The sequence below is a fragment of the Haliotis rufescens genome, unplaced genomic scaffold (genome assembly GCF_023055435.1).
Source record: "Haliotis rufescens isolate VD_foot unplaced genomic scaffold, xgHalRufe1.0.p SCAF_10, whole genome shotgun sequence".
NCBI lineage: Eukaryota > Metazoa > Mollusca > Gastropoda > Lepetellida > Haliotidae > Haliotis > Haliotis rufescens.
In genome coordinates this window covers 2,166,918-2,193,395 of record NW_025963780.1, presented here as the reverse complement: position 1 = coordinate 2,193,395, position 26,478 = coordinate 2,166,918, and the positions used below count along the sequence as shown (strand labels likewise).

The window sequence follows — 26,478 nt, the reverse complement described above, 5'->3', positions numbered from 1 at the left end:
CACATGGGCATATCAAGAAACCAAAAAAATAGAGGTTATCACGCGAGTGTGTTTGGGGATGGTAAATATCCTGCATTAGGAATAAACATTGTATTTAGCGAGCCTTGGCGGTCTGTAAATAATCGAGCCTGTACCAGACAATCCAGTGATTGATATCATGAGCATCGACCCACGCAATTGGGATACGATGACATGCATCAACCAAGTCAGCGAGCCTGACCACCCGATCCCGTTAGTCGCCATTTACGACAAGCATAGTCGCCTTTTACGGCAAGGGTGGGTTGCTGAAGACCTATTCTACCCCGGATCTTCACGGGTCGCAGACAGCTGTCATATTGCTGGTTTATTGCTGAGTGCGACGTTAAACAACACACTACCAAAGCCTTAGCATTCAGATGTGATGTTACGTTGCACCTCAAACTCCGAAATCATAGTCAAAACGAAATATACAATGCTGTAGAGTCCAATAGGTTTACCAGACATAATAAAACATCCTTCCACATGTTTCCACTGAAAGACGTTTATGTTATACAGTTCGACTAGCACTACTTGACCCTTACATTTTGGAGTTGTTGTTCCTCAGGGGGAGGATGACGTTCTCAAACTCATCCCACGTCTCTATCCACACTGGCGCGCTGAACCCTGGGACCAGAGCGTTACAGTGAGAGAAGGCGTCCTGCCCCTTTATTGCGCTTGGCAACCAACTGTAGCAGTGGTCCTTCACCTTGACGAATCCACCCGGACAACCTGGAAACACCCGGGACATCAGGACCTCGACGTCAAGCCTAATCTAACGCTTGGATCGACGTTGCTTATGTGCGTTATATACACCCTTACCTGTCGAACGAACCTGTAAAGTTGATCTGTAATCGTTTCATGTTCGAATTTCGAAATCTTATTTGTAATTAGTGGATCCTGACAAGTAAGGGGCGCAACTCTGCACAGCGAGATGTGGCGCCATACAGTAGTATCAAGGAGCATGTTAACGTCAAGCCTAATCTAACGCCTGGATCGACGTTGCTTTTGCGCGTTAGCTACACCCTTACCTGTCGAACGAAACTGTAACGTTGATCTGTAATCGTTTTATGTTCGAATCTCGAAATCTTATTTGTAATCAGTGGATCCTGACAAGTAAGGGGCGCAACTCTGCACAACGAGATGTGGCGCCATACATTAACGGCCCCAGCGTCCCTTTTACTTACATAAACTAACGATAGTGGTAGCGGATGGCCCAGTCGTCTAAGGCACCGCAATTCGCTGTGCAGAGTTGCGTCCCTTGGGCACGCCAGAAACTTATGATTGTGGGTTCGAATCCCGGTTCGCACCGATTATGTTTCTAGGTTTGTCAGCACCATACCCGTGCTCGTGGGTTTCACCGAAGTGGTAAACGTCCTGCAACACTTCGGGTTTCCTCCCACATGAAGCTGACACGCCGTGATATAACTGGAATACTGTTAAAAGCAGCGTTAAACTCACTCACTCACTCTAGATGGGAATCCTTTCGTTTTAATCTTACAAAAGCCCATCAAATATTACAGATAGATACAAAATCTGACAGTGACGTCTTGCTGGACCAAGAAATCACACACTTTGCGGAAAGAGGAATCGAACCAGTTATTTGAATTGTTTTCACTAACAATAGGTGTGGTGAAATGGGGTTTAACGTCGCGTCCAAGATTATTGCACTTACAAAGCGACGTGCATGCACGTGTATGTATGTGTGTGGCTGCTTGTACTAGTTCGGACTGATGCCGATTTATAGTGCTAGCTCACTGAGATACCATGCCGCAGTTTAACATGAATACCCTACTCAGACACAGACTACTGACTCCGAGTCGACCAGTCCTTGTTTTAGTCCCTTAATGCCGAGCGCCAGACAGGGTAACAACAAGTACCACCTTTTAACGTCTTTTGGTATGACGCGGTTTGGGATCGAACCCCGGACCTTCCGCTCTCCGGGCGGACGCTCCACCATTAGACCACGGAGGCGGTTCTTACCAACAATATGTACATGACACAGATACAACAATGTAGTTCAATGACCTACCGGAACAAAAATTGGTCAAGGTTGACCACGTGCCGTCTGACCGACACATTATCTTCCTCTGCAGATTCCCAATTTTGCATTTAAGCGTTATCTTCTGTCCCACTCGGTAGGGGGCGCTGTCGGTGGACGCCTTGATGACGTCATTTAAAATGACTGGCTCGCCACATGAAACGTGAATAGCTGCGAATACAGAAGTTAAGGGTTAGTTCGATTTATTATCATTATTATTAAAATTATTATTGGGTGTCTGATATATGTAAACACTGGGTTAACAAGCGATTCTACTATTTGAAGGTATATAGAAATGTCATGGCAGACGACCCCAAGATTGCGTTTTAACAGAGGTCTCATTCAATGGAATTGAACCTGTTTTGGGCGTGACAGGCAAACACGTTAACCATAGGGCCTTTATTGGAAGCAATTAAACAGTAATTACGGATTACCACTGGGACCAAAAGGCCACATTCCGCGATTATTTTGCCGACAGCAATTGTTTTTTTAACGAGTTATTTTGTGGTTACATTTAAAAACGTTATCACTTTTAGAAGAGTGTCATCAGTGACGTTTAATTTTCTAATTCCTGCTGTGTACAAACGACCTTTGTGTTCGAACCTGGCGTTTCCTTTTCAGGGTAGTCCTGTATCTTTCCCCGATCCATGCACGACTTGAAGCAAACCCGCCGCGTCTCATAATCCTGACATCCGGGGTCCAGATGGAGGGATGAGGAACAATCATCGAGGAGGTCGTAGGGAGGGACTGCATGGAGAGATTGGGGATAAGGGGGTTGGCTTAAGAGTCTTTCAGTTATATCACTGTGTGCCAGCTTAATGTGGGAGGAACGCCTGAAGTGATGCAGATCCTAGAGAACTGCGATTCGAACCCACGATCATAGGTTCCGGACACGCCTAAGGGACACAACTCTTAGACGACTGGGCTAAGGTGGCTTCTTGTAGAGAAGAAGGCTATTTGCTCGTGTGGTTTCATTCCTTCACAATACCTGGTTGCGATTTCTTTGATTGAAATTGTTATGTTCTGTTTATCGGGGATCAAGGATTCCTCATAGTTAGTGTCTGGGTGTTGTTGTCTGTTGTTAACGCCGCACTCAGCAATATTCCAGCTATATGACGGTGGTGAGTGATTTGGTTGACCTATCTAAATACTTCTGTAGTGTGTATTTTGGACGGAGGCTGTCACATATGGAGTTAAATGTGGCAACAAGAGCCTTTGTTAGGTTACAAAGAGTTTTTTGTTTCACAAAAAAACGGTGCAATAACTTTTTTTGTTCTTGTGCATGTGCCGTCCTGACTATCGTGATGGGGACGCGGCATTTGACATCTATAAGTTTCTGTACTTCACCTCTGAATGAAATTGTCAAATTCAAATGTCTAACTGTTTGCATGTGATGAAACTTTAACCACTTGATTCAGTCCCTTGCCACAAACGGCATGCTGACAATTCGTAGTGTCAGGCGATCGGAAAATGGACACAAAATATACAAGTAGCATCCGTTCACGATTAAACTTCTTGGTTTGGCAGGATCGTGCACGTGCTGGTGGTTTCACCAAAATGGCATTCATCACTTCTGGCTTTCCATCCACTATAAACTGACACGCCATGATAACTTAAATGTTGTTCGAAGCGGCGTCACATCTGACTCAATTGATCCCTCATAACACAATAGAAGGTCTACGAAGAGAAAATTGCAAGATCGGATAATCATTTATTTCACACTCGTTATGGCTATATCTAAGACAGAAAATAAACATTTGCATCTTTCAAACACAATTGTTCAAATACCCGAAGAACAAATAGTTTTGTTTTACCTTCATTGTGCGGTATTTTAAATATGGTGGTCAATAAAGGAAGACAATCACATGCAACGAAAAACAAAGTCATGAAAGATTATTCATGGGAATCCACCCTAGGCAGCACCCGTGAAGATTCCGGGGTAGAATAGGTCTTCAGCAACCCATGATTGCCGTAAAAGGCGACTATGCTTGTCGTAAGAGGCGACTAACGGGATTTGGTGGTCAGACTCGCTGACTTTGTTGATGCATGTCATCGATCCCAAATGCGTGGATCGATGCTCATGACATTAATCACTGGATTGTCTGGTCCAGACTCGATTATTTACAGACCGCCGCCATATAGCTGGAATATTGCTGAGTGCGGCGTTAAACAACAAACAAACAAACATCCTAGGCAGCAAGTTGTACCATTCTACACTTTTGTTTGTGAAGTTGTCAGTTTCTAATCCTGTCTGTAGCTTTGCTGGCCCTTGAACGCAACACTCACCTGATTGAGCAACGTCGCAATACTTGAAAGTGACGTTACGTTCAAAGATGGCCGTCATGCAATAAGGCTTGGATCGCTTCTGTCCACAGTTGCGACAGAAATCTCCTTCAAAGTCACAGTAGTCTAAACTTGTTGAGTGCCTAAAACACAACTAGCTGATGTCACCAAGCATCATTAATTCTGTATCAGTGAGAGTTCTGTATCAGTGAGTGAGAATAGTCTCACGCCGCTTGATCAATATTCAAACCATGACGATGGGGCAACACAGTTTTCCATAATGCAACTACAGGTATTTCTCGTGACAAGCCAACATTTTACCCACTAGGCTACCCAACCGACACATTTGTACATTTATCTACAGTAAACTACGTTTACAACGAACACGCATATATTTAACGAACTGACCGATATAACAAACGTATTTTTTAGTTCCGGCCATTTGTCGTATATATGCTTAGAACGAACTACGGTTATTACGAACTGAAATTAGTGGTCCCTTTGAGTTCGTTATAACCGTAGTTTACTGTAACTGTAATTCCATATTCTGGAATAAAAAAAATCAATGGTTGTTCGTTGTGTTAATAAAACATGCATGATGTATATCTCTTCATCCGGTGTATTCGATATACAGTAAACTACGGCTGTAACGAACTCGGAGGGACCACTAATGTTAGTTCGTAATAACCGTAGTTCGTTATAAGCATATATACTGCATAAATACAACAAATGGCCGGGACTAAAAAAATACGTTCGTTATATCGGTCAGTTCGTTATAAGCGTGTTCGTTATAAACGTAGTTTACTGTATGTTTGTGATTCACCGAACAGAATATTTAGTGAAACCTCGTTAAGTCGACTTCTATCCATAATTGTTTTTTCCAGGTAACGATGTGCTGGCACAAGAATTATTACCAACCCTGTAAGACCTAATTTCCTTACTCAACTTGTCTTCTTACTTCTTATTGATCCGGGGTAGAATAGGTCTTCAGCAACCCATGCTTGCCGTAAAAGGTGACTATGCTTGTCGTAAGAGACGACTAACGGGATCGGGTTGTCAGGCTCGCTGACTTGGTTGATGCATGTCATCGTATCCCAACTGCGTGGACCGACTCTTATGATGTCAATCACTGGATTGTCTGGTTCAGACTCGATTATTTAAAGACCGTCGTCATATAGCTGGAATATTGCTGAATATTGTGTTGAGGTTAAAACATTTTGTTTTGAAAAGAAATAAAAAATGAAAGTTACCTACACGATGTTATACAAGTTGTTGGCCAGGCCATATCCCTGGCTCCACGGCAGACACTTCTCAAACCCCAGCGCGTAGTTCATCCTCCCGTGGTAGCTCTCGCCTTTACTCGCGAGATCATATGGCAAATCATCCGCTGAAAAATATAATATAAATATCAAAATAAAAAAGATATGAAATATGGCATAAATTCATACTTGTGTGGAACTCCTACCTTTTTTCGTGATATTATATGTCGCCATCATTTATTTTCGACGAGGACTTGTAAACCTCAAGTTTCGTCATGCCTTTATTGTCAGTTAAGTCATACGTGAAAATCCCTTAGGACATTGTGTCAGATCTTTGGGATTTTAAACTACTCTCAGCATTAACTGTTCTGGAAATAAATCCTTTTTTTGAAATTCGAATCCTTACCCATCGCGACCCGTGAAGATCCGGGATAGAATAGGTCTTCAGCAACCCATGGTTGCCGTAAAATGCGACTATGCTTGTCGTAAAAGGCGACTAACGGGATCGGGTGGTCAGGCTCGCTGACTTGGTTGATGCATGTCATCGATCCCAATTGCGTGGATCGATGCTCATGATGTCAATCACTGGATTGTCTGGTCCAGACTCAATTATTTACAGACCGCCGTCATATAGCTGGAATATTGCTGAGTGCGTTGTTAAACAACAAACAAACCAAACCAAACCAAACCAAACCAAACCTTACCCATCGCGTGAATTTTCGTTGTTTGGGGTGAGTTTAAATGACACAAGAGTCAAGACACTATACATACACATATTAGTATTCTGGCGATTGATTTGCGTTTATGAAATATTAATATGCATACAAGTTTTTAATTTAAAGCGCTGAAACCACAGAAACAACACTCCAACGGAATTTTTAAAACTGTTTTCTCGAGAAAAAAATCAGGGGTATGGTTTGATGATGCAGGTTTTATATTTTAATAAAGAAACTCTCGGATGTGTTCTTCCTTCACATTCAAGATGTTTCAGACAAATTGAATATTCTTTTTTGAATATTATAAGCTCCAAAAGGCTCCCAAGCAGTAATAGGGTTGGTTGGTTGTTTTGTTGTTTTACGCCGCACTCAGCAATATTCCAGCTATATGACGGCGGTCGGTGAACTTAACAATGTTGATTTACCAGGTGCAAGTTTGGCAGTGAGTTTGAAACCGTTCCAGTTGCAAGAGGTGTTCCCGGATGAAAACTTGACCAATGCCTTGTTGTTTATGCTCAGGTACGGCTTCACCTTGCCAGTTTTGGTAATCCTGAAAAAAATAATGTTTGATATATATTGGTGACCGTTGGGGTATTTTTAACGATGACAATATTTTGTGTAACTACGATAGTTCAAAATAAATTAATCAGGATCGTCATACCATTACAGTAGTTGTTACACACGTCAAGCACTCGGCTATATTCCAACGATATAACAGCGGACAGTCTGGGCCGGACCATCCTGTGACTGACATCATGAGCATCGGTCAACGCAACTGGGATAGGATGACATGCATCAACCAAGCCAGCGAGCCTGATCCCCTACCCGTTAGTCGCCTCCTACCACAAGCATGGGTTGCTGAAGATCAATTCTAACCCGGATCTTCCTGGGTATGTATTATCTAAGGGTTTAGTATTTACTAGAGGTGGTGATAATAACTACATATTTCTGTTCGCAGTATTCCGTCTCTCGAAGCTATCGATAGTCTAACGTGTTCTCGTTGTCATCTATCGATAATTCAACGGCCAATGAACAATCGATAGTTCGAATAATCGTCACACCTGTGTTGAGCAATAAACACTCGACTAAAACAATGAACAACTTTTTTAGAAGTTAAAGATATAATCATGAACGTGGTTGCTTGATCAATTGAGTCTTTGTTGAAGTAAGAAGCTTCCACGTCTTCGTGTTTTGCCATCTATCAAGACTATTGCCCGTAGGACTAGGATGCACATGGTCAGTTCGTGTTTCACTTAATGAGGTACATACCGTATCGGGGGATCAGAGAACATGTATCTTCCGAGACTGAGCGTTGCACCACAGCCGATGTCAACGTTACTGAACGTCAGTACAATCTGCGAGCCCTCGGCCGCCTGCAAATACCAGGAATACATTATACTCTGGTGCCATTATGCTGCCACCGCGGTTGTAACTGCTGCTGCTGCTGATGATGATGATAAAGTGATGATTACGATTTTGTTAATGTTACACCCCTGGTCGTACCGTTGCTGAACCATGTACGAGTGAGTGAGTGAGTGAATCGGGTTTGAACATTATTCCAGTTACAACAATCACAGCAATGTTAGCTTAATGTTGGAGGAAAGCCGGAAGTGTTGCAGTATCACGGGTATGGTGCTGACAAACCTAGAAACATAAACGGTGCGAACCGGGATTCGAACCAACAATCATAGGTTTCTGGCGTGCCCAAGTTCCGCAACACTACACTGGGCCACCTGTGTCCCGCCTCATGCACTATTGCCGATAGTCAACTTAACTGTCGACTTGTCAATCAACACAGCAGTCAACCCAACAGTCAACCCCGTATATAACGAATTTCGCAGTTGGGAATGGTGATACATTGATATTGATGGTATCAATCTCTGGATTGTCTGCCGTTAGCTGGAATATTGCTGCGGCGTTAAACAACAAACAATACTGCTGCTACTAATACTGCAATTACTATAGCCAAAAAAGGCGTAACTTAAAGTAAAAGGTGACTATGCTTGTCGTAAAAGGCGACTAACGGGATTGGGTGGTCAGGCTCGCTGACTTGGTTGATGCATGTCATCGAATCCCAATTGTGTGGATCGATGGTCATGATGTCAATCACTGGACTGTCTGGTTCAGACTCGATTATGTACAGACCGCCGTCATATAGCTGGAATATTGCTGAGTGCGTTGTTAAACAACAAACAGCAATCAAAAGCTAAACGCCAGACGAACCTTGAAGGCCCAGTCACACTGAGCGTTGACGCCATATTTCCCAGGGTAGCCAGGGGAGGTTACTGTCACACTCGTCAGGGCGGGGCTCAGTTCGTACACGCCCCCACAACCTGGGGACAAACGACAAGATGCGGAAACACATGACCTTCAATGATTCGTTGCTTTTTAGCCGCTTTGGTTCTGTCGATAGTAACGAGTGTTCTAAATCCTAAGACAATACTGTAACTTTAATTCTAAAATACAAAACCACACCTTTGATTATAAAACCACAATAATAACACAATTAAAGCTCATCTACAAGTATTGCACAACAAAAGAACATTATTATTTGAATGCAACAAAACCACACCTTTGATTATAAAACCAAAATAATAACACAATTAAAGCTCATGTACAAGTATTGCACAACAAAAGAACATTATTATTTGAATGCGACAAAACCACACCTTCGATTATAAATCCATGACGACAATATTAACACAAGAAAATTTTATTAACAATTATTTTCACAAAACAAAAATATTTGAATGCGACAAAGCAACACCTTTGACAATAACACAACAAACATACACCTACAGTCACAACCCTAATTTACACTTACAGTTTAATTGTTTATATGTTATGAACTAAAATATGATTAATTATTCTTTTCCATAACTGACATGACTGCTCTTAAAGACGTGAAAGTTTAGGTATTACTTGCAGAAAACTACACAGAACCATAGAAGCACATAGAGAAGTATGTACGTTAAGAAGAGATGTTTCAAATGAGTACCCCTTAATGACAAAACTAACAATCAGTCAAGTGTTACGTCAGTGTCTTTATTCTTATCACGATATGCTGCACGTGATTTCCAAACTTTACACGCTAATCCTGCACGAGACTAATCGTGTATCTCGAGTCATAGATCTATAACGTCACATGTGTATGTTTGCCTGTACCCCGAACCTATTTCTGGAATATAAGCAATTCTTCACATATTAACCAAAATGTGTGGTGTTAGCGTTTCTTTTGTCGGTGAGTATATATGGGACTCTTATATAGTTTCTACCCTTGGATGTACATGTATACAGTCATTCTCCCTGTGATTCAGGGGTAGAATAGGTCTTCAGCAACCCATGCTTGCCGTAAAAGGCGACTAACAGGATCGGGTGGTCAGGCTCGCTGACTTGGTTGATGCATGTCAACGATCCAAATGGCGCGGATCGATGCTCATGATGTCAATCACTGGATTGTCTGGTCCAAACTCGATTATTTACAGACCGCCGTCATATAGCTGGAATATTGCTGAGTGCGGCGTTAAACAACAAACAAACAAACAAACAAACAAACAAACATTCTTCCTGTGTCCAGGAGTGGGCCAACCACGAATAGATATTTCAGGACCTAGAAGGCTTCCAGCTCATATTTTAATAATAATAATTTTATGCCTTCCTTACTCGTGAAATAGAGAGATTTTTGTAAACAGTTGGGGAAGATTCAAAGAGAAAACTAACCGATTTGGTCTTGCTATCATTCATGAGTCATATAAAAAGCAAATCCTAATAATGTTTCTTTACCTTTTGAGAGGACGGTGGTGCAGTTGGTAGCGGGGTCAAACCCGATTGGGCATACGCACTGACACTTCCCGTCAACCATTCCTTGGTACCCTTCATTGGCGCAGACCCGACTCACACAATCTGTGTCACCTGGTAGAGAGTGAGTAAGTGGGTTGAGTTCAGTATAGTTATTGGTGAGGTGAAATTAGGTTTAACGTCGCGTCAAAGATTATTGCACTTATATAGCGACGTGCATGCACGTGTGTGTGTGTGGCTGCTTGTACTAGCCGGACTGATGCCGATTTATAGTGCTAGCTCACTGAGATACCATGCTGCAGTTTAACATGAATACCCCACTCAGACACAGTATACTCACTCAGACCCGACCAGTCCTTGTTTTAGCCCCTTAATGCCGAGCGCCAGACAGCCTGAGGGTAAGGACAAGTACCATCTTTTGGTATGACGCGTCCGGGGATCGAATCCCGGACCTACCGCTCTCCGGGCGGAAGCTCTACCACTAGACCACGGAGGCGGACAGTATAGTTATAGAGTTACTACAGAGATTATTGGTAGTACTAGAGTTTACTGTTATTTGCAGAAAGACCGCAATGCTGAGTTTCATAGGAGCAATCGATGTGGGAACAGAACCTAGGTCACTAGCGAACCGATCGAACGCTGTAACAATTGGCTGATGGTAGCATCGTTCAAATCTTTTTTCATAAAGAAATTTCCGACGTAAAGGTTTTTCGATTGATGTTCAGAGGGTACTCGCAACATCACGTGCACCCATCAGATGGATGAGATGAGGTCTTCAGCAACTCATGCTTGCCGTAAAAGGCGAATATGATTGTCGTAAGAGGCGACAAACGGGATCGGATGGTCAGACTCGCTAAATTGGTTGATGCATGTCATCGTATCCCAGTTGCGTCGATCGCAGCTCGTGATGTCAACCACTGGATTGTCTGGTCCTAGACTCAATTATTTACAGACCGCCGTCATACACCTGGAATTTTGCTGAGTGCGGCGTTAAACAACAAAAAAACAAACAAACGTGTCATAGTACCCCGACTGCGAAATAGTTGCAATATCGGTCACTGGACTGTCTGGTTCAGACTCGATTACTTACAGTCCGCTGTGATGTAGCTGGAGTATTGTCAGATGCGGCGTTAACCAACCAACAAACAAAAAACTGTTTTCATAACAAAGTTCACTGATATCTCACCACAGCAGCGTTGGATGATGTTGATTTCCTTGAAATACATGAAAATACTGTCGAGAGTCGGTCCACCCAAGTCGTCGTACAAGAAAGTGTAGGTGGGCCAACCATATTTAGTCACGAGCTGAAAGTTTAATATATCCAACTTCAAAACCTCCTGCACCGTTAGTGAGTGAGTTAAAATTAACAGTCACATTGTCAATATTTCACCCATATAGTGAGTGAGTGAGTGAGTAAGTATGGTTTTACGCCGCTTTTAGCAATATTCCAGCAATATCATGGCGGGGGACACATTAAATGGGCTTCACACATTGTACCCATGTCGGGAATCGAACCCGGGTCTTCGGCGTGACGAGCGAACGATTTAACCACTAGGCTACCCGACCGCACCCACCCATATAGTAAATGAGTGAGGAGAGTTCAACGCAGATTTGAACAATATCCCAGTTATATCATGGCGTGTCAGCTTATTGTGGTAGGAAAGCCCGAAGTGATGCAGGTCTTTGACATTTACCACTTTGGTGAAACCCACACAAGTACAGGTATGGTGCCGACACATTTAAACCTAAAAACATATTTAGAACGAAATGGGATTCGAACCCAGTATCATAGGTTTCTGACATGCTCAAGGGACACAAGTGGGCACAGCTGAATGCGACTCTGCCCCCTAGTGCCTCCCACCCATATAGTGACTGAAAAAAATTATACATAATAATAAAAAATAGTATTAATAAACACAGTTAGACTAAATAAAACCTGTCGTCAATGGAAAGTAAAACAACCAAATTATCACACATTTGTTTTTAAAACTAGTTACCTTACAATTGAGTGAGATTGGTTTTGGCAATATTCCAGCAATATCACGGCGGAGGACACCAGAAATGGGCTTCACGCATTGTACCCATGTCAGGATTCGAACCCGGGTCTTCGTCGTGACGAGCGAATGCTTAAACCGCTAGGCTACCCGATCGCCCCAGTTACCTTACAAAGTATATGACTATGTAACTATACATTATAAAAAAACGGGCTAGAGATCACCAGCAACCAAGATTAGGCCACCATACAAAGGACCATTGGTTTTACGGTACCTCCGCTACCTACATTGAACTCCAGCATTAGAGTGAGTGAGTGAGTTTGGTTTAACGCCGCTTTTAACAGTATTCCAGTTATATCACGGCGTGTCAGCTTAATGTGGGAGGAAAGCCCGAAGTGATGCAGGTCTCAGACGTTTTCCACTTCGGTGAAACCCACGAGCACGGGTATGGTGCTGACAAATCTAGAAACATAGTCGGGGCGAACCGGGATTCGAACCCACAATCATAGGTTTCTGGCGTGCCCAAGGGACGCAACTCTGCACAGCGAATCGCAGCGCCTTAGACGACTGGGCCACCCGTGTCCCCTCCAGCATTAGAATAGGCCACGGGCTAGAATAGGTCCCCAGCAACCTCTGCTTGTCGTAAGACGCGATCATAACGGATCGTGTGGTCATTGCAAGTCATCGTACCCTTACGGCGTGGGTCGTTGTTCAAAATATCGATCACTGGAATGTCTGGTCAGCGTTGATTATTTACAGGCCGCAACCATATAGCTGTTCTATTGCTGAATGAGGCGGTAAATCACAAGCACACAAAACCACCTCCTGACAAAGGATCATAATCGCGTGGAATTTGGGATTCGAACTCTGGCAGCTGTGCAACTGCGAACTGACCACTTGACCAACCGTACCCGTGTATTTACTGATAACGATCGAGTACTGATTACTGATAGTGATCGATACTTACATATTGATTATACAGCATGATTGACTGGCTCGAGAAGCCACATGACATGATGTTGTCCATGTCACCTAGCGGCATCTGTTCCTGGGTGTTCCAGTAATCTGTTACAACAGAAAAAAGTAACCGTTACGTTAATTTTATAACAAAATGTTTTTGACTTCGTTTCGTTCGAGCGATGCCAACTTTTGCTACGATTCGTCTTTTGCATTATTCCGCGCACGTTTAACTCGCAGCAAGATTACGGTACATTTTTGCTACACACAGCGTTGGTTGGTTGGTTTGTTGTTTAACGCCGCACTTAGTAGTATTTCAGCTATATGAAGGCGGTCTGTATATTATCCAGTCTGGACCAGTCAATCCAGTGATTGATATCATGAGCATCGATCCATGCAATTGGGATACGATGACATGCATCAAACTAATTAGGTACGTTAGGGAGCCATGCTATAGGTTGTGGCAGGATCACAAGGGGTACATGGGGGTTAATGGGCCCCGCGTTAGATTTTATACCACGGAGCAGGAGGCGAGGGGGCTCGTGGTATAAAACCTAATGAGGGACGCAAAAAACAAACAAACATGTAGCCTGGGTGATAATGCTCAAAAGAATTCATCTTACCGACAGTTTTTAAACTGCTATTGTGAAAGGATTAAAACTAATTTTTCAACAGCTGTTCGATTGAGCTGATGTCAACTTGTGCTATGTCACGCAAGTTTTATTGACTGTGGCTTTTACTTCGAAGCTGGGTGTAAGGGGTTTATTCTCCCGCTGAGAAATCCACGTGCAGCCTGTTTTCTTCGTGGCGGGGGATAACGGATGTATTCTCCCTCAGAAATTTATTCACGTTTGTTCACGAAAATCACGTGGACCAATCAGATCTCGTCATTCTGACATGGAGGCATGCCAATGGCTGTTCTCATCATGGCAAAAGAAGGGGAGAGAAGACAGAGGGTGGTAAACAAAGGGAGACAGTGACACACCAGTCAGAAAGAAGACATTTTTGCTATCCTAACTGGAGGTAAAATAATAAGACAAGATTGTCAGAACAGTTGTTATAAGCACAGGCATAAATCCTGCTAATGTTTTACATGTGTTCAACATAACAAAACCTAAAAACTTGATGGATACTGTTTCAGCACATTCCTAGTTGTGACAGTCTAACTGATCATCAAGGAGTAAGCATCACGGGAACGTCCATTACTTCATGCAGCAAGGCACGTATCCTGTTTCAGGCGACATACAATTTAATTTACTGTTCGCAAAAACGTTACAAGTATCGCATTGTTATTTTTTAAATTTGTTTATTTGTTTTCTATATTTAGCAAAATTACGTTTGGAATCGTGACCATTATTAAACGAAATCGTTGATGTCAGTTAATGGGTCATTATCAAAACTGTACCCCTTTTGGTCCTGTTGGATAAACAAAAACAAAACTTGAAAATTCCAACTTTTAGTGATTTAACAAGAAACATCTAAACGTAACAAATAGTTGGGTTAATTATGCCCAAACAAAAAAACATTATTTTGAAATATTTTAGATATACCGGAGAAACAGTAAAAATCATTGTCCTTGTTACCTAGTTACCAATATTTTGCAGAAATAAAAAATAAACACAATATTTCTATCAGTGTATCAAAACTAATATTTCCCCACTGCCTAGTAAAGAAAAAGAATCTCACTTCTAATATCACCACGGATCATCACTCTTTGCGAGGAATGAAGAGAAAGATTTATTATTTACTCTTCTCTGTGTCCGACACATTACCAAAATGATCGATATAATTTCAATATTCTGTATTCCTTGAACATGTTATTTCTACTTATTGAAAATCATGCTATGCTTTGTTTGTTTTTTGGTTTGCTGTTTAACGACGCACTCAGCAATATTCCAGCTGTATGACGGCGGTCTGTAAATAATCGAGTCTGGACCAGACAATCCAGTGATTGAAATCATCAGCATCGATCCACGCAATTGGGATCGATGACATGCATCAACCAAGTCAGCGAACCTGACCACCCGATCCCGTTAGTCGCCTTTTACGACAAGCATAGTCGCCTTTTACGGCAAGCATGGGTTGCTGAAGACCTATTCTACCCCGGATCTTCACGGGTCCATGCTATGCAATTTGTGTTTACCTGAATCATTTTCAGAATTTCCTTTGGTAGCACCAAAGACAAAACGGTTACACAATCACGTACGACATCGCTGTGTAGCCGGTGTCTGCAGTGTCGGTACTTACACGGTCCAGCGTTTTCTATGTTCGGGTCAATGAAGTTGATCCTTTCAGGAAGAGCCAGATCATGAATCTTCCCCAACAGATGTCCGAACTCGTGGGTATAGTCCAGCTGGAATAGCAGGAATACCGTAAATACCCTACTCTGGAACCATCCTAAGCGTGGTTTTACGCTTCATTTGACCATTACTACAATTCAAGCCGTATGACGGTGGGGACAGCAGGAATAGGCATCACTAATTGTACCTATGTGGGGAATCGAACCCTGATCTTCGGTATGCCGAGCGAACGTCTTAACTATTAGGCTACACTGAGCCCTTTTATAATCTTTGTTTGTTGTTTAACGCCGCACTCAGCAATATTCCAGCCGTATGACGACGGTCTGTAAATAAGCGAGTCTGGACCAGACAATCCAATGATTGACGTCGTGCACGTCGATCCACACAATTGGGATACGATGATATGCATCAACTAAGTCTGCGAGCCTGACCACCCGATCCCTTACTCGCCTCTTACGACAAGCAGAATCGCCTTTTACAGCAAGCATGGGTTGCTGAAGACCTATTCTACCCCGGATCTTCGCGGATCCTTTTATAATCTACGCCAGACGGGTGAACATGAATAGAAAACACAATGATGATTTTCAGTTTTTTGGTTGTTTGTGGTTTAACGCCAAACTCAACAATAGTCCAGCGGCAGCCTGTTTTTAATCAAGTCAGGACCCGACAATCCAGTGACTTTCGGGATGAACAACACTCCCGCCCTTTAGGCAAGATGACGAGCAATCAACCAAGTCACTGACCATTCTATCCATTATATCGGGGGCGGTCGGGTAGTCTAGTGGTTAAAGCGTTCGCTCGTCACGCCGAAGATCCGGGTTCGATTCCCCACATGGGTACAATGTATGAAGCCCATTTCTGGTGTCCCCCGCCGTGATATTGCTGGATTAGTGTCTTCATCACTTTTTCATGGTTCTCCATTATCCATCACTCCATTATATCGCCTCTTACAAGGATGGATTACTGAGGCCCAACACGGGTACCAGAGAAACCCTACCTTGATCATGATGACACCAGTGTAGAGGGAACTGAACCCGGCTTCCAAAGCTTTACCCACTAAGCTATCCACTACATACTATTTAGTGATTGGAGCATACAAGTATCAATAGTATCTCACCCTTCTTGGACATGGCGACATGGTGCCAGAGCCGGAACCTCCCACGATAGAATAACACCTGTAGGACAGAACAAACACTGTATATAGCACAACCTCCATAACCCGCATTATTGTAGAATACACCTGCAGTACAGAGTACGTGTTTTGTATATTGTGAATTCTCTTTAATCCGCATCATATTATAGAACAGAACACAATACGTGTACAGTACAACCCTTTAATTCATATCACTAATGAAGAACTCAATCAATCAATCCATCCATCCATCCATCCATCCATCCATCCATCCATCCATCCATCAATCCATCCATCCATCCATCCATCCATCCATCCATCCATCCATCAATCCATCAATCAATCAATCAAACATAACGACGTGCATGGTTGTGTGGCTTGTACTAGTCCGGTCTATGCTACTTTATTGTACTAACCAACTGAGATACCATGCCGCAGTTTAACATGAATACCCCACTGAGACACCGCATACTGACTCCGAGCCGACCAGTCCCCATCTTCCCGAGGCGAGGGAGGTAACGGACTATATAAGTAGAGTTTCTACCCTTGCCGAAATGGGCTGCAATTACAAAGTTATATTTTGGCTGGACTAACGAGTCTATGCATAGTCCAATCAAAATCGCGTAAAGAACTAGACACCCGGTTCGTAAACAAACATGAATTTCAACGGGCAGATTTCGGTCGAATGCAGGATTTGCAAAGCATGTGTACCGTCAACTGGGCGTCGACAGATATTTTGCAAATATTTTCACGTTTTTAATTAAGGTTCTCACGTGATTTGAGGCACTGCGAGGGGTAAGACCCGTTTTGTTACAATATCGATCTTGATTATCGATCATCGTCTTGACTGGTCGTCGCCTTCTTGTTTGGGGCAAAAACACGTGATAAGAGAGGTGGAATCTGATTGGTCAAAAGGGAGGAACACAGAAGGGACAGCCACTGGTGGCGCTACGATCGTGTCAGGAAATTCCAGCATAGTTCGGCAAGGGTGGAAACTGGACGTTCACAGTCAGTTAACTCCACTGCCTCGGGAAGATGACCACCGGACCCCTTAACACCGGACTCCAAGGACAGTAAAAACAAGTACCATCTTTTAACGTCTTTCAGTAAGACGTGGCCGGGGATCGAACCAGGTCAGATGTCCGAGCAGACACTTTAGCCACTAGGCCACGGAGGCAGTCCGCTCGGTTTATGCCGTCTAGTATGTATAGACGGTCTAGGATACGTACGCTGGTCGGGTAACAATGGTCACGAAGGACGTGGTATTCAGTGGCCCATAGGGACTTGTGGCATGAGATGTTGAAGCATTCCCCTTGTCCCAAAATCTGATACAGGTATTCTTCTCCGCATAATCCATGAATTCCCGAAACATCTTTCTCAGCACATCACCTGGAAATAAGTTATGTCTTCATTGTCCCCATTAATAGTGAACCAGGGGGCACGGGTGGCCAAGTCGTCTAAAGCGCCGCGATTCGCTGTACAGAGTTGCGTCCCTTGGGCACGCCAGAAACCTATGATTATGGGTTCGAATCCGGGTCGCCCCGATTATGGTTTTAGGCTTGTCAGCACCATACCCATGTTCGTGGGTTTCACCGAAGTGGTAAACGTCTGAGACCTGCATCACTTCGGGCTTGCCTCCCACATTAAGCTGACACGCCGTGATATGACTGGAATACTGTTAAAAGCGGCATTAAACCCAACTCAGTCACTCACTAATAGTGAACCTAAGACATGAGGAAGTCGTAGGGTAGTGAGTGAGTGAGTGTAGTTTAACGCCGCTTTGAACAGTATTTCAGTTTCAGCTTGTTGTGGAGGAGTAAGAGATGTAGGTTTTAGACTATTACAACTTTGGTAATACCCACGAGCACAGATACGGTGCTGACAAACACGGGTGAATTTGGAATTCGAATCCCCGATCACGCCAATGAAGCAACTGCGAAAAGTGATTTGAATAGCAGATCTTGGCACGGTTAGGGGTCGCAAGTCTGCACAGGGAACTGCCCGCCTTGGACCTCTTGTCCACTTGTGTTCCAGAAATGAATATGATATCACATGCGTTACTTTGACAGACTCTGATATCTGAGGCGTTCCTGGTGATACAAATACTTGACAGCACATGTTGACTTACTGACTTCTTCTGAGAAAACGTAAGGCACAACCTTGTCAACCCACTGGCTGTTTCTCTTGACAGCCCGCCTGTGCCTGGACCTCTGAAATACAAACAGCAGCGTCAAAGCGATTAACACCTTACAAAGGGACATTGACAGCGAAGTCTTATCAACTCGAGCTCTTTTCAGTCGATACAGCCAGGGGCTGTTGGTGTTGTTGTTTTTTGTTGTTTTTATCATCGTCGCGTTCACATTACAAAGTGTCCAAACCACCATTCCTACTTTCACATATTCCCCTATTACTGTAGGTCTTCAGCAACCCATGCTTGCCGTAAAAGGCGACTATGCTTGTCGTAAAGGGCGACTAACGGGATCGGGTGGTCAGGCTCGCTGACTTGGTTGATGCATGTCATCGTTCCCAATTGCGTGGATCGATGCTCATGATGTCAATCACTGGATTGTCTGGTCCATACTCGAGTATTTACAGACCGCCGTCATATAGCTGGAATAAAGCTGATTTCGGCTTTAAACAACAAACAAACAAACAAACAAAAAAGCAAAACCACCCAATCCCCGTCGGCTCTTACAACAATCGATCGCCACGGTGTATCTGGAATATTGTAGGACGCGGCGTAAAACAACACTGATACAAACAAGCAAATTCATGGGATTCTAAATCTTTGATCTGACCAATAACGTCTTTTAATATACTGATCGAAATAAGTTAAAGACCACCCAATACTTTCATATCACTACAGTTAATCTGTCATAGTATGACAGGCTACACTGGTAAGACAGATTAACTATGGTGATGTGAAAACATCGGATGATCCTTAACTTCTTTTGAGTAGTATATGTAAAGCCGGGGATTACCTCATTGACCTGGCTCACCACCAGGACTCTATGAAACAGTTCTGTATCTGCACGGTTCTGCTTCCATCGCGTGTCCTGTGGGCGTTTTGCGTCGCCGGCAGCACGTCTAGCTGTGTTTATGTGCAGGAATTCCCGTTCTTCTGGACTTCGGGCAAGGATAGAATACGATAACGTCACCGCTAACAGTAGCAGTGATAATGGGGACATCCTCTGAAAATATAACTATAATTGTCCTCAAAGTAAATATTGTAGAACTGAGGGGCAAAAGAAAGTATACCGATCGAGTTTATTTTTTATGTAATTGAAATAACTTTTGTTAAATTTGATAATGTCTGTTAAACCATCACTCTTTCCTGTAGTAATTTGTGTCTGGGTAAGTCTGTGTATACTGGTTCAATTAACACTGCAGTAAGAAATGAATTTGCAACCACATGACCATTACCCTGTTTGAAATGTGGTGCCGAAAATTTTCATTTTCAAAGATAATATGTCTAAGATACCCGTCAGCAATTGTGTGTTATGCAAAAATATTTTTAAATTTTTAAATGTTTTTAAATAAAATTAGATTTAATTAGACTATGTTAATCTCTTCAGTATACATTTTTTTACAATTCTGTTTGCCACGTTAACCTAATGCACGTTATGGGACGGTCGGGTACACTAGTGGTTGAAGCGTTCGCTCGTCACGCCGAAGACCCGGGTTCGATTCCCGACATGGGTTCAATGTGTGAATTCTGGTGTCCCCCGCCGAAATATTGCTAGTATGTTGCTGAAAGCGGCATAAAACCATACTCACTCACTCCCTCATGCGCGTTACACGAAACCGTTCTAAAGGTTTTGCTGTGCAAGGGATGAAATTTAGAAATGAAATGTAAATTACAACGGGTGACAGAGTTACCTCCCTTGTCATAACTTAATGGCATGTGTTTCATAAATATGAATGTGGCCACGGTACGGCAGATACAAGGAGGGATATTTTACGACGCTTTATGTGGTTTGCACATAACATATTCATGACAGACGGGAAACAATTCCTTGAGACTGGGAACAATTAATTGCCAAACAGCGAGTGATCTTTTACGCAATTTTAAAAGCAATATTTCAGCTACAGTGGGGCCCCGCGTATCCCGAAATCTCGCCTACCGGACCATGTTTACGTGAAACAAGATATATACTACACAAAACGCCTCATTTATCCGGACATTTCGTTTACGGGCCGGAATTACAATTACCAACAGTGCAAAATACCGTTATACCGGACAGCCGCCGGATTAGCGAGGTTCGACTGTATAGTACTGCATGTACGCATGAAATGGGCTTCACACGTTGAACCCGCGTGTGGTTCGAACCTGGGTGTTCCACGTGACGAGCGGACACCCTAACCACAAGGCTAAGCCACATCCCGCTGCCAAACACACGTAGCCAAGTCTACCCGAAATAACCAAATCTTTATCATCATTTTGTTTTGCCCAGCATGAATATGTCATGATGTGTCTTCATTGTCCTTCCCAATCGGAAGAAGGAAATTATTCACTTAACTGAATCATATTTGTTATATTAAAGGATGTCCTGTTTGGACACTAACTTCAGATATGTTCAAAAGTCATGATATGGAGATCATGATATACACGCAGGGACTAGTAACTTCCACGTAGCGTCAAACAACAACAATACTACCAACATACTACTACTACTACCACTACTACTACTACTACTACTACCACTACTACTACTACTACTACTACTACTACTACTACTACTGCTACTACTACTACTATTAATACTACTACTACTACTACTACTACTGCTACTACTACTACTACTACTACTACTATTAATACTACTACTACTACTACTGCTACTACTACTACTACTACTACTACTGCTACTACTACTACTATTAATACTACTACTACTACTACTACTACTACTATTAATACTACTACAACTACTACTACTGCTACTACTACTACTACTACTACTACTATTAATACTACTACTACTACTACTACTACTACTGCTACTACTACTACTACTGCTACTACTACTGCTACTACTACTACTACTACTACTACTACTACTACTGCTACTACTACTACTACTGCTACTACTACTGCTACTACTACTACAACTACTACTACTACTACTTCTACTTCTACTACTACTACTACTACTACTACTACTACTGCTACTACTACTGCTACTACAACTACTACTACTACTACTTCTACTACTACTACTACTACTACTACTACTGCTGCTACTACTACTACTACTACTACTACTACTGCTACTACTACTGCTACTACTACTACTACTACTTCTACTACTACTACTACTACTACTACTACTGCTACTACTACTACTACTACTACTACTACTACTACTGCTACTACTACTGCTACTACAACTACTACTACTACTACTTCTACTGCTACTACTACTACTGCTACTGCTACTGCAACGGCTGCTACTAATATTACTGCTACTACACCTACTACTACTACTACTGCTACTACAACTACTACTGCTACTACTGCTACTACTACTACTACTACTGCTACTACTACTGCTACTGCTGCTACTAATACTACTGCTACTACAACTATAACTACTACTACTACTACTGTTGCTACAACTACTTCTACTACTACTACTGCTACTACTACTACTGCTCCTACTACTACTACTACTACTACTACTACTACTGCTTCTACTACTACTACTTCTACTGATGCTTCTACTACTGATGCTACCACTACTTCTACAACTGCAGCAGCTTATACTACTACTACTGCTACTATAGACTAAAATCTAGTCTCTGAAATGAACATATCGTACATAAAAAAACAGTTGTTTAGTTATCTTAATAAAAATATAATAAAAAGGAGCCCAGTGACTCCCTTCATTTTCAGATACTGCAGTGATCTAGACTTGCCAAACATTATAGACTTGCATGGGCTGTATTTGATATATATTTGTATCAGGGTCTGTAAGACAGACTACTGCTACTACTACTACTACTACTACTACTACTACTTCTACTACTACTACTACTGATACTACTACTACTACTACTGCTACTACTGATGCTACTGATGCTACTACTACTATTACTACTTCTACTACTGATGCTACTACTAATTCTACAATTGCAGCAGCTAATACTACTACTGCTGCTACTACTACTACCACTACTAGTACTACTACCGCCATTTCTACTACTACAACTACTACTACTACTACTACTACTACTACCATCACCACCACTACTACTACTGTTCCTGCTGCTGCATCTGTGACTGCTACTATTACTACTATTATTTCAACTACTACTACTACTACTACTACTACTACTACTACTACTACTACTGCAACTACTACTACTGCTATTACTGATGCTACTACTACTACTACTTTTATTACTACTACTACTACTACTACTACTACTAACATCACCACCACTACTACTACAACTGTTCCTGCTGCTGCATCTGTGACTGCTACTATTACTACTACTATTTCAACTACTACTACTGCTGCTGCTACTACTGATGCTTCTACTACAACTACTGCTACTACTACTACTGCTGATGCTACTACTACTAATGCAACTTCTACTACTGCTACTACTGATGCTACTACTACTACTTCTACTACTACTACTACTTCTACTTTTACTACTACTACTACTACTACTACTACTTCTACTACTACCATCACCACCACTACTACTACTACTGTTCCTGCTGCTGCATCTGTGATTGCTACTATTACTACTACTATTTCAACTACTACTATTACTACTGCTGCGACTACTGCTGCAACTACTACTACTACTACTATTGCTACTACTACTACTACTACTACTACTACTGCTGCTGCTGTTGCCACTACTACTTCTTCTTCTTCTACAGGGCCAGACAATCCAGTGATTGATATCATGAGCATCGATCTACGCAGTTGGCATTGTACCTATGTGGAGAATAGAACCGGCCCTTTTGGCAAGACGAGCCAAGAATTTAACCTCAAGGCTACCCAACCACACCGATTTTGACTTATTATCATTATCATTATTACTTCAAACCATAGTGTTTCATGTTTCATGAGCAAGGTCCGTTTAAGCAAGACGTTTCAACTCACCTTTGAAATTTGAAAACCCCAGATATTTGTTGCACAATGCTCTCCACGCCAGCTCAGAGAATAAGAGACATGCAAAGTGGTGATGTTGCACTTACCACATCCTCAATTAGGTCATAAACGAAAATCTAACGAGCCCAAATCGAGGACAGTTAAACTATAACGCAGTGAAACGGGACATCGAAACATACATTCCCCATTTCTCCACGTCCTTGCCTCGTGGACAAACATACCTCCATCCACAGCTGCAGCGGCATGGCGGGTAGCATACGCTGGGAGTAGGGGGTGGACGTACGGCAAGACGAAGTAAAACCCCGTTAGTCGGGAACCTTGTCAAACCGAAAACTCCGTATTCCGGACGCTTACGGTTGGGGCCGTCCATGTCATTAACGTAATTAACATGTTCAAATGACTGATGCGGCATAAAACAATAATCAGTCACTAAGCTCATGATTCAATTATCCGGGAAACCTGTTAAACCGGACAACTTCACTGGATTAACGAGGTTTTAGATGATTAGAGATTTTGAAAACTGTTAAACGAGAGAGTCTTTAAGCAATGTTATAAAGACTCCCATGTTAAACTAACTCCAGCACTTAGTGGACTGTTTCAACAATATGTTACATCCTCTTCTTATTTAAAATTATATGTGAACAAGATTTTCATTGAAAGCCATATAATCCACGGAATAGGTAAAATAAAGATGTGTGTGTCTTGTGTGTGTGTGTGTACGTGTGTGTCTGTCTGCGTATGTATATTAAAACTGAAATAGATATAAAACGTTTTATAATTTTGAGTTTTGGTTTCTAATATGTCCCCGGATTCCCCATTATTCTATTACCTCTGAAGTTGTTATGTTTGTTATTGGAACAGATAACATCACTATGTCATTAAACTGCAATTGTAAGTGATATTTTGAACCACCTATAAAAATGTACAATGTTGACATAATCATGACCCACATAGATGTAAAAGGTGGTTATATTAAAAAATGCATCAAATCATGCGGACCTCTAACAACCCCAGCCCCTTCTGACCTTGGACTTTTGTAGACACATTTAGTCACATACTTGCTAAAGGATGTGACAAGAGTAGCGCCCGGATGTAACTGTGGCTCTCTGTTATATATCATCAAGTGCATGTACTCTCTCACCCTCCTGACGACAATTATACAGTTTCTCCTTTAAATTATGCATAACCAGAGTAAGGGCCATTCTGCATGTCTGGATGGCCCTTAACATGCATTCATTTGACGTCATTGTTGGTGGCGCTGCTTTAATTGTTACTGTGTGAATAATAAAGTAAAATATATGAGTTTAGAGAGTAGGGGTTGATGCATCTCATCAATCATGGAATTAACCTCTGACCTCTGACATATAAGTATCATTAATTGATTATTGGATATATTATCGAAATTATATAAACTATGATTGTTTCTAAATGGTGACATAGTGTGAATCAATTAGACACAAATAAGGGAAACATCAGATTAAAGACAATGGTTTGACAGCTGGTTTGGGGTACCGTAAATCCTTGGTAAAGTGCCGGTTATTTCAAATAATTCAGAATGTCATTGACCATGACCTTGGCTTTATTCTCCGCATGCGTTTGTATCTTTCATTAATAGTTTGGAAATTTTTGAGTTTTGATATTTCTCCATTCGATGTTTCACAATTTTAAAGGGGACACAGTTTGATCAAATTAAAGGCAGTCATCAAGCTATATCCGAAGGCTGGAGGTAATAAAACAACACGTGACATACATACGTCACAAGGGGATTTATTTTTGCACACGACACAGGTATAACAGCTACCAATACGCATTTGATGAAGTTCGGCGTGACGAGCGAACGCTTTAACCACTGGGCTACCCGACCGCCCCTTCTCCTTTGAGATCTCTCTCCATCAGTATATATTTTATTTGATTTAAAAATTGTGGTTAAAATCGTGTTCCATTGTCTATTGCGAATCACCAATCGGCGCCAATTATCTGTTGGCTCCGTTGTTAAGTTTCCACCTTTGTAATCTTATTACTTTTGTTGTTCTTACAGGTACATATATATGCTCTCTGCATCCTACCATTCATTCACCGAAGCATATACTCCGAAACATTGTGTTCCTCATGGTAAGGGGGCACGGGTGGCCCAGTCATCTAAGGCGCCGCGATTTGCTGTGCAGAGTTACGTCCCTTGGGCACGCCAGAAACCTATGATTGTGGGTTCGAGTCCCTGTTCGCCCCGATTATGTTTCTAGGTTTGTCAGCACCATACCCGTGCTCGTGGGTTTCACCAAAGTGGTAAACGTCTGAGACCTGCATCACTTCCGGCTTTCCTCCCACATTAAGCTGACACGTCATGATATAACTGGAATACTGTTAAAAGCGGCGTTAAACCCAACTCACTCACTCCTCATAATAAAGAAGTTGACATCCTTAAATTCTCTTCCTCATGTGTCATTTCTAAATGCCTTTCAAAGACTTGATCCTGTTAAAATTATGCTTGAGTTTAAGGTCATTCGTGTCACCGCTGTATCATTGAACCGACTGAATGTGATGGCGTATATTGACAGCCCTTGCATAGGAATACATTTTGTGGCGTGACTTTAATCATGTAACTGTTAAAATATTTAACATAACTCAACGCAGAGTAGCATCTAACAAGTAGTTCGTCGATCAAGTGAGTGAGTGAGTATGGTTTTACGCCGCTTGCAGCAATATTCCAGCAATATCACGGCGGGGGACACCAGAAATGGGCTTCACACATTGTACCCATGTCGGGAATCGAACCCGGGTCTTCGGCGTGACGAGCGAACGCTTTAACCACTAGGCTACCCGACCGCCCTCGGAGAGAACCGGCCTACAATG

At 42.3% G+C, this 26,478-nt stretch overlaps 1 protein-coding gene across 3 annotated transcripts in view; it reads right to left on the bottom strand.

The window, feature by feature from the left end:
* LOC124145464 overlaps positions 1-24,689 on the bottom strand; it is a 32,565-nt gene extending 7,876 nt beyond the window's left edge. Inside the window, exons 1-17 of one of the 3 annotated variants that reach the window (XM_046515231.2) lie at positions 24,654-24,689; positions 19,477-19,686; positions 18,624-18,705; positions 17,725-17,884; positions 16,481-16,538; positions 15,311-15,416; positions 13,074-13,171; positions 11,299-11,416; positions 10,098-10,226; positions 8,538-8,647; positions 7,584-7,687; positions 6,740-6,864; positions 5,594-5,726; positions 4,343-4,482; positions 2,660-2,803; positions 2,048-2,227; positions 561-747 (exon numbers count right to left, since the gene is read on the bottom strand). In XM_046515231.2, coding sequence (XP_046371187.2) covers positions 561-747; positions 2,048-2,227; positions 2,660-2,803; positions 4,343-4,482; positions 5,594-5,726; positions 6,740-6,864; positions 7,584-7,687; positions 8,538-8,647; positions 10,098-10,226; positions 11,299-11,416; positions 13,074-13,171; positions 15,311-15,416; positions 16,481-16,538; positions 17,725-17,884; positions 18,624-18,705; positions 19,477-19,686; positions 24,654-24,674 — 2,105 coding nt within the window. In that variant the 5' untranslated portion in view covers positions 24,675-24,689. Of the gene's footprint in view, positions 1-560; positions 748-2,047; positions 2,228-2,659; positions 2,804-4,342; positions 4,483-5,593; positions 5,727-6,739; positions 6,865-7,583; positions 7,688-8,537; positions 8,648-10,097; positions 10,227-11,298; positions 11,417-13,073; positions 13,172-15,310; positions 15,417-16,480; positions 16,539-17,724; positions 17,885-18,623; positions 18,706-19,476; positions 19,699-23,619; positions 23,770-24,653 lie in introns of those variants that run through there. The other 2 variants (XM_046515232.2, XM_046515233.2) reach the window with 2 other exon arrangements.
* Between the last annotated feature and the right edge of the window lie 1,789 nt (positions 24,690-26,478).